This window comes from Brassica oleracea, chromosome C3 (genome assembly GCF_000695525.1).
Source record: "Brassica oleracea var. oleracea cultivar TO1000 chromosome C3, BOL, whole genome shotgun sequence".
NCBI lineage: Eukaryota > Viridiplantae > Streptophyta > Magnoliopsida > Brassicales > Brassicaceae > Brassica > Brassica oleracea.
The window spans coordinates 35,983,497-35,992,810 of NC_027750.1; the positions used below are offsets into that span (position 1 = coordinate 35,983,497).

General features: G+C 31.4%; 3 protein-coding genes across 4 annotated transcripts in view; 1 reads left to right on the forward strand and 2 right to left on the reverse strand.

The window, feature by feature from the left end:
- LOC106329075 (probable WRKY transcription factor 51) overlaps nucleotides 1-1,451 on the reverse strand; it is a 9,491-nt gene extending 8,040 nt beyond the window's left edge. The window contains exon 1 of one of the 2 annotated variants that reach the window (XM_013767653.1): nucleotides 1,381-1,451. The gene's annotated coding sequence lies outside the window, so the exon portion shown is untranslated. The remainder of the gene's footprint in view (nucleotides 1-1,380) is intronic. The other variant, XM_013767652.1, reaches the window with a different exon arrangement.
- LOC106329076 (CLAVATA3/ESR (CLE)-related protein 21) lies at nucleotides 1,127-2,043 on the reverse strand. The gene has a single exon (XM_013767654.1). It carries the CDS (start codon nucleotides 1,836-1,838, stop codon nucleotides 1,377-1,379), a length of 462 nt encoding a protein of 153 aa, XP_013623108.1. The 5' UTR covers nucleotides 1,839-2,043; the 3' UTR covers nucleotides 1,127-1,376.
- Nucleotides 2,044-6,122: 4,079 nt separating this feature from the next.
- LOC106332074 lies at nucleotides 6,123-7,655 on the forward strand. Its single transcript, XM_013770538.1, has 3 exons — nucleotides 6,123-6,407; nucleotides 7,011-7,091; nucleotides 7,222-7,655. The coding sequence occupies exons 1-3, from the start codon at nucleotides 6,249-6,251 to the stop codon at nucleotides 7,504-7,506; spliced, it is 525 nt and encodes a 174-aa protein (XP_013625992.1). The 5' UTR covers nucleotides 6,123-6,248; the 3' UTR covers nucleotides 7,507-7,655.
- The last annotated feature ends 1,659 nt before the right edge of the window (nucleotides 7,656-9,314 follow it).

The following is a 9,314-nucleotide window of genomic DNA, read 5'->3' on the forward strand; positions in this document are numbered from 1 at the left end:
TGAGGCAACATTAAGCATGCAACGAACCTGTACCGGATGTGTCGATCAAGGGGGAGTGTTATAAACCAAATGATGATCGACCATGGACCAGCCCGTACTGCAGGCCCAATCCGGGACATGATAAAGACAACCAGAGACTATGTGTTTATCTAGTATATATTCCATGTATATCTGTAACATAGTGTTTATCCTTATCCTTATCTTGATAAGATAAATATGACCTTACGACGATTTAATACCTTGTATATATATGGACCTTCTGGTCGACAGTAATGATAACAGAAGTATTTCCCTAACGCTTCATTTACAACAATAAACAGATTGGGTAGGTATAAAATGAACTTACACAGAAATTAATCAATTATGATGTAATCATAGTATCAAGTAATATATTAGATGCTTTGTCGTTGCGTCAAAAGCAATAAATCATTATAGAGAGAAGTTGGTCCCGGATATTTTGGAAGGAGTTGTTTCAAAATACGTATTAACCGTGTATAGTTAGTTATTATTGTTATATAATTAGGTTTATATTTTAAATTTCAAAAAAATGTTGGACACAACATTTATCAACCGGTCATGTTGATGTTTTAATATAAAAAACTAGAGAGTGAGGGTATATTATTGATGCCCAAATATATTGATGCAGTTAGGTGAGAACTGATGTGGCGGTTATTAGGTTAACTGATACGGTGGTTATTGTATAAAGTTTGTATTTTTCTTATATACAGTTATCATATCAAAAGTAGGTATCATGGAAAATATTTGTTGGACTAAACTAATATCAATAGGTCACACTTGTGTTTTAATAGAATAGATTTTGGATAGGAGGTTACGCATCCCTGATACACTATGCAGTTATATTTTACATTATATTTTACATTATACAGTTATATTTTAGATGGAGTTATATTTTAAGATGGACTAAACATATATCAACTAATCATGTTTCTGATTTAATAGTATTTATAGTTAGTTATTATTGTTATATAATTAGGTTTATATTTTAAATTTCAAAAAAAATGTTGGACACAACCTTTATCAACCGGTCATGTTGCTGTTTTAATAGAATAGATATGTAACCGTGGGCATGGTACAGGAAGTTACACATCCCTAATACACTTTTAAGTTATATTTTAAGATTGACTAAACATATATCAACTGACATAATGTTATTGACCTTACAGTCACATATATTAGATTTCCCAGCCCAACCTAAAAAGCTTCTCAATACAATATCGATCTAAAGAGATGAATGAAACTTTAGCAGAAAATGTGTTATCTTCAGAACAATTATTAATCTCAAAATCAAAACTAATATGTATATATAATGAACTAATTATGCAGTCGAAGTATGTTTTGCATCTCTCATTAACCTACTACCTGTTGTGCAAGGGGTTTGGACCTGCCGGGATGATTCGCTTCTCTTCTTCGTCTTCGTTACCGTCTATCTTTCTCCTAACTTTAGATGATCTTCCTCTGAATTTTTTAAACGTTGACATCTCGGTGATCACAAACGCGTGATGATTTTTGTAATCTTGTACTCGAGCAACGCTCAAATTATGCCTTCTTTTCGTAGTGATGAATCTTCCAGCCTGGATAGAACTCGAACGCGACAAAATTATTAAAACTAAGATTGTAAAGATCATCACAATGATAACATCTCGTTTCATTGCACACCGCGAAGAAAATAGTACCATCTTTAAAAAAAAAAAAAAAAAACTTGAATATCTTTCTCTCAAATCTTGATTACTCTTCTTCCTCTTCTTCTCTGTATTAAGACCTAAGAGAATTAAAGATGAACAAAGGAGATAATAAATAGAATGGGTCAGCAGCAGCATTCATTACATTAGTTATTGGCAATAACTTATTGCAGTGATATGACTACATAATTATCTAAACTTATCATTTCGTTCAAGAATAATTATGTGTGTATTAACAAATTAGAAATGATAATAGATCGATCCTAGTTCTGCTTTCATGTATTCTGATCAGTATGTTCTCTGTACGCAATCGCTTCCAACTATTTGGCTTTACAAACCCCAAAAATCTCAGTCACATCTACGAACTACTTTAATCTAGTCTATACCTTAATTACAAAGTTTAGAAAAAATATAATAATATTTATGATTTGATTTTTTTGCTCGAACTCTTATTATGTAAACATGTGTATTACACTATTACTCATATATTGTTAATAGGGGAAAATTTAAATAATATAGATAAATATATAAAAAATATGAAAGCACTGGCATATATACACTCCCTCTTTCGAATAGCATTTAGTACTCTCAACGACCCGCATTTATCGTTATGTCTGTCTTTTCCATTTGGATGTCACAAGGTCTGCAAAATATTTCTACCTAGATCATAATTGGTGTAGAAAATAAAATAAAACTAGTTAAGCCCTATTCGTTTGTACATCTGGAAGATGCATCCAGATGGTCCATCTAGATGTCTTATCCAGATGTTCCATCTGGATGTTGTTCGTTTCTTCATTTCGTCCATGCATCTAGATGAATCATCTGAATGCAACTATGTTCCTTTGCTTTACATTTTTTAACTTCCATCTACATCCAGGTGGACTTGTTAATAAAATGATTAAAATATAATTTTTTACGTTTCGGCAGAAAAATAGCATTTTTACGGTTTTTGCGGAAAATATTTTTGCGATTTTTGAGGAAAAATGTATTTTTGGCGAAAAAATGGATTTTTGTTGTTTTGGCGGAAAATACGTTTTTATGGGTTTGGCGGAAAAATACGTTTTGTGGTTTGGACGGGAAAAGTGTGTTTTGCGGTTTTGGCGGGAAAAGTGTTTTTGACGGGAAAAGTTTTTTTCACGATTTTGGCGGGAAACGTTTTCTTCGTGAATTTGGCGGAAAAAGTTTTTTCGCGATTTTCGCGAGAAAAGCATTTTCGCGATTTTCGCGGGAAAAACATTTTTGCGGTTTCGAAGAGAAAATACATTTTTTCCGGTTTTGGATGGGAAAATACATTTTTCCGATTTTGGCGGGAAAGTGCATTTTTCCGATTTTGGCGAGAAAATGTGTTTTCCAGTTTTGGTGGGAAAATGTGTTTTCAGGTTTTGGCGGGAAAATTCCGTTTTCCGGTTTTGGCGGGAAAATTGCGTTTTCCGATTTTGGCGGGAAAATGCTTTTTGCGTTTTTGGCCGGAAAAGTATGTTTTTTTTTTGTTTTGACGGAAAAATGCGATTTTTCAGTTTTGGTCGAAAAGTGCGGTTTTACTGGTTTGGCCGAAAAATGTGATTTTATGGAAATGTGTGTTTTACGGTTTTTTGCGGAAAAACGCATCTTGCGGTTTTGGCGGGAAAGTGTATTTTTCAGTTTTTACGAGAAAATGCATTTTTTGGTTATAACAGAAAAATGTATATGCAAAAAAATAGAATTTAGGGTTTGAAAATAATATTTTGATTTTAAAAGATCATTTTTGTCATTTATCATTTTGGACTGAACTAGATACATCTGCATCCAAATGCACCATCAAGATTCACCTTCATTTGGGTGAGAATTTAAGATGAATTTTTAAAAATTCAGCTGGGTGATCCATCTGGATGTAGCATTATAATGCATAAAACGAACATCGATTTGCATCTTCACCCGGATAGATTATCTGGATGAGCAAACGAACAGAGCCTTAATATGACGAGAAAATCAGTAGCCAAAATTTAACGCAACAGTAAAATTGCAGAACAATATAATGATCAATTTGTGAAATGACGATATACAACTCAGCACTTTTGAGTATCCATAATGAACAATATACACACAAATCAGAACTGAAACTCAAGTGAAAAATAACTCTATAAACGAGTATATGATTTAATTATACCAATCTATAAAACATATATTATAAATCAACTAACTCAAATGTTATCAATCAAACACCAACTAAACAGTTATTTGTATGACATCACTTCCACTAAAGGTGCAAAAAGAAACAAATTATATAGCCGTGACCGGTCCAATTCAATAAGAACAAGTCCAACGACAATGAGTCTTCCGAACAGGAAGCTGATCCTTATATCGTCACTTACATACATTAACGATCTTAATAGGAAACAAGCAATCTCAATTCTCACACTAATGCATGCCATTGTTTTTAGTAATCAAGCTAAACTACATGTTGGTTGTACCGCCCTCCATCGCGGTGCAGATCACCTTGGTAGCAGGCAGAGTGTAGTTCCGGAGCAACGCCATCTAGATTACTGACCGAGTCATTGTTCAGAACGCACCATTGTTTATCTAAATTATTGCACACCTTCCTTGTCTCGTTGAATCTAAGCATAAACTTCGGTGTTCCATCGTATAATCGGTTGTACAAATACCGGAAAGAACGGAAATTTCAATGAATGATGTTTTTTTTGCTTATTACTGTTTCAATGCTAATTTACAAAATATAATATATTTCAAAGCTTATATATAACATTTTTAAACGTTAAAAATAACGAAAATTTGTGGGCTGTAAGAAAATAGTAGTAATTTAAACGTAAAAATACTGGTAGTGATGATAATGTGAGGTGAACAATATAATATCAAAATAGATAGTGAAATAACGATTTTTTTCTATGGTATATTTGCTGCTATGTAAAGTTGCTTCATTTTATTCAATATTTAAATCTCTATTATTTATTGATAAAAAAATATCTATTCTTTAGCTATTAATATCTATTCTATTAAAACAACGGATAAAAGTAGAGTCCAACTATTATTTCAACAACATATACATTTTTATAATTTTCGAATGTAACCACCACATATACACCACATATAAAAGGTTTATAGAGGAAACAAACGAGGTGATCATTTTCCCTGTAATCGGCGGAACCCACTCTCTTCTACTATATAATAAATGATTTAACCCACAAATTATTTTCTCATGACCAGAAATACAAATATATTATTTTTCTCAAATATTTTTTTTATCTGTTAGCTAAAAATACGGACCATGGTCTATACCTAATTGACATTGTTACTATTTATTTAATAAATAGAGAACATGTCTACCTACGTATAACAATATTTCAAATCTATAAATTTGCTGGTAGCATTCAAATCAGCCTAAAGCACACTACATTACTTAAATTACCAACTTTATAATATTTTCATATAGGTGACCATTAGATTTATCTAAGTTTTTTCGGGCCAACCATTACCGAATCACGGGTCAATATTTTTTTTAGTTTTAACCGAATTTTATGGAGTTTTTAAAAATAAATTTTATAATTTAATCCAAAATCTGAGATAAATTATATGCAGATCACTCAATTTATCATTTTTATCGTGGATTATGATCAAATATAAAAATATCACGAAAAGATATTAAAATTATATTATAAATTAAATTTAGCAAAATTTAGATCAATACAATAAATTAATATTTTTGAGTATATAGGTCGTATTTAACCGGATCCGGGACCTAGATTTACGGGTAGATGTCACATAGATTTTCGAGTACGAATATTATAAATTACGCTAATAATTCAAAATGCTAAAAATGCTAAAAATGCAAAAATATCCTGATTTTATTAAAACTTGGTTACATATTTCATCATCAAAATTATTTCTATTAAAATGTTAAACATATTATAATCTGCACAATTATAATGATTTCTTTGTAACATTTAAATGTAAATAATAATCAAAAATACAAATTTAAATCAAATATATTTGATTTGTTTAGCAAATAAATCTACATTTTAAAAGTGCAGATCAAAATCTAGAATAAAACAAATATGGTTACAAAGAAACGGACATACGAGCATATATGATTACAAAAATCCGAGCGTATGTCGGATCAATTTTTAAATTGCTATTATTTATAAATAGATTTTGATTAAAATTTATACACAAATATGATCTCAAAGAAAAACACAAATATGATTACAAAGAAGAAAAAGACAAATATAAAAATTAAATTCCTAAATTTCTAAATAAAGACAAATATACCCGAATCAGAATCAAGTTTTCATTAAACAACAAAAAAAGAGGCTAAAATCCACGTAGCAAAATAACAACGGTGGGCCTATAACATATGTAGGACCCAATAAGTAGCATGAAATCCACGTGGCAGAATAAAAACAGAGTAAACGCCCACACGAGTCTCTCTTCTTCATCTTTGCCTCACCAACAATCATTCTCTCTCCCCTTTCGAAATCCTCAAATCGAATCCCTAATTTACAAATTCAAACGAATCTCCAAAGCCTTGGACTTTGATTCGTTCGTGCTGTAATAATGGTGAAGAAGCGAAAATCTGACGCCAGTCGACTCGATGAGGTGGATCGAACCATGTACGGCGCGTTTCGAGGTGCTGCTAATTCGCTATCTCAGCTCTATACCCATGCCATGAACCACCAACGCGTCTCTTTCCTCGCCGGTGAACGTCGCGGGCTGGTCTGTCCTCTCTCTCTCTTATACATCTTGTTTTGATTGTTTGGTTTCTGGGTTTGGTAGATTATAGATAGTCTGATTCTTGTCAGGGGAACACAAAGTTGGATACTTTTCTTTGTAATGAATCATCGAAGATGTTTTATATAACCTGAAATTCAATCTTGGTTCTTGTGTTGCTTTGGCAAACTCTGCTTTTTTTTGCTTTGTGAATTGGTACTGATCACGGATCTTATGCTCTGATTGATGGAGTGTAGCTTGTTTGCATATAAAACTCAGCAGTCTTATTGGTACAAAGTTGTGGCCTTTGCCTAGTTTTGCTTTAGCTCAGGCTAAGGTATCTGCACAACTAGATTGATGAGCTAGGAGGGTTTCATTCATTAGGGTTTTTTTATGTTCTGATCTCTAAAGCTAAGCAGTCTTACTCGTACAAAATTGTAGCCTTTTGATATCTAAAGTGTCTAGTTTAGTTGGAGGTATATAAACAACTCGGATCATTAGTCCTCTTTAGTGGATGCTTTGTCGTGTTCTTGTTTTTTGTTACATTTTCATGAGATCTTTGAATCATTTGAACTCTTCCGCTGAATTCAACTTCTTCTTGTTTTACAGGAGAAGCTTCACCAATGGATTGTGAGACAAGAAGAAGAAGGAACAAGAGTGTCCACAGATGACATTACTACCTACTTGCAGGTTCTTTCCTTCTTGAAACAGTATCTGATTTGTGTTTATGCTTTATAACCCAAACTTCAAACAAGTGTTATGATTTGTTTGATTTGAAAGTAACTTTGTGTTTGCTGTTACAAAACCACCCTTTATACAGAATGAGCTTGAATATGAACCTGAGGAGACTTCGATACCAGCCCCCATGCAAGAGTTCCATCATAACCACCAGTTCGCTCCACCAAACGTACATCCTTCTTCTGCAGCTCTTGCTCCTTCAAGTCACATAGCCCAACACTATGATTTTAACCAGGAGAAAGTCTTTTTGACTCAACCAAATGGTCTCTCCAGTCCTGTTCGAAGAACCCTTCAGGATTTCAGCTTGCGTGAGGCTGAGCCTGGTAACCACCACCATCCAAACTCTACCGGCCAGGGGTTCTTTTAACTGATTATCTTTTGTTTCATTTGTCAACAATTTAAAACCAAAAGTTCAATTGTAAAGTCTCAATTGTTTCATGTAATACTTTCTTTAAATCTTTGGAAGAGTTTAAAATTGACCCCTAGATAGATAAAATCTCTGATTACGACTTTGTCTTGAGACGGCGATATTGATAATTTCATGTCTTGTCTAAGCTCTCAAGACTTAAATGTAGAGACTTGTTAACAGTTATGAAAGAGAGACAGAGACTGATTATATATTCAAATCAGACCAAACCTTGCATGTGCTTATGGTCCCCCCTCTCTCTATCTAACTTGTCTTGCCAAAAACATTGCTTCCATCTCGGTCTCCGGCGAGTTACGTGTTTCTATATAAAACCTGAGAAGTCTTTGAATAACTCTGAAGATGGACAATATCAAAAGTTACAGAAACACACTTCTTCCCTTGGTCACGACTTTCTCTGTACTAACAAAACATTCATCAGCAGGGGTTGTCTAATGTCCAGAGATTGTCATTGATTCTTTGTACATGACATTTTGGTTGATCTCTCTTGACTTTTCCATTCCTTGTTTCTTTTTACCATTTTTTCAAACCTAACAGTCTAATCAACGTATGTGGCTAATCAAATGAAACTGTAGTAAAATTATAGTTTTGGAAACAACTTTTTCTAACGTTAGTTAATTATTGTACGAAAATATTAGATAGAGGATTGTATATCTTATGGAGATTCACATATACCTATACACCACTCTGAGCGTTTTTGAGATCCATTCTAATGGTATTTCTTAATTCATGCTGATCTCTTGTACATTTGTTTCTAATATTCTGCTTAATTTGCATTTTCTTATAATCTAAAACTAATCCTCTTGATGTACAAGAGATCATGAACTTTTAGTTAAACCACTAATCTAATTCCATTGTCTTGGAACAACGACCGCAGATAATTTAAAATAGTTAGGTCCACAAATAACAATATCAGGTCAGATACCCATTTATTACATGGGAGTAGATATCTTAATAACAAAAAAATTCAAACTGTTTGAGTCCATTTATCTCATCGATCAAATCCAGTCACAATATTGTTTATACTAGAATTGTCAATTTTCCTTTCAGTTAACACATTAGGATTTGAATAACTGTAAATTAATTTTAAGAAGTGAAACTAGATTTGGACCCGAACAACCGTGCATGTATTAATTTTCATGTTTATATATATTTTATATAATTAAAATATATTTTTTAAGTTACTTATATATTTAAATGTTTATATATAATTATTTTAAATATAACAATTTGATAGTTTTCATTATGTAAGTTAATTGATTATTTCAAATCATCACATATATTTGGTATATTTTATTATATATATTTTAAAATTATTTTTTATTCAATTATTATGATCCTGATCCGTAATTCAAAGCGCTAGATTTTCTTTATCAATATTTTTTTATATTTATTCATTTAAGATAATAATTATATATATATATATATATATATATATATATAAATTTAAGATAAATTAATTTTATACATGAATTATCTAATTTACTAATGTTAACTCATTCTACCAACATATTATATTTCTAGCATAAATTTTTAATGTTTTTGAAAATAAAATATATTAATTTATCAGTTTAAAATAATTTTATTATATTTAGTAAATACAATGTTTTATTTTAAAATGATAAATATAACTATAAAATAGTAAAATTTGATATAATTTTTTCATTTTATAAAAGATAACGGAGTATATATATATTAATTGATAATAACATTAATTTCATTACTAATTACAAAATTAGTGAAAATATTTA

Excerpts from the sequence above, each read along its gene's own strand:
- LOC106329076 (XM_013767654.1), bottom strand. The coding sequence starts at position 1,838 with ATGCTGCTGCTGACCCATTCTATTTATTATCTCCTTTGTTCATCTTTA.
- LOC106332074 (XM_013770538.1), top strand. The coding sequence starts at position 6,249 with ATGGTGAAGAAGCGAAAATCTGACGCCAGTCGACTCGATGAGGTGGAT. Across the intron at positions 6,408-7,010 it reads CCGGTGAACGTCGCGGGCTG|GAGAAGCTTCACCAATGGAT; the intron begins GTCTGTCCTCTC and ends CTTGTTTTACAG. Across the intron at positions 7,092-7,221 it reads ACATTACTACCTACTTGCAG|AATGAGCTTGAATATGAACC; the intron begins GTTCTTTCCTTC and ends CCCTTTATACAG.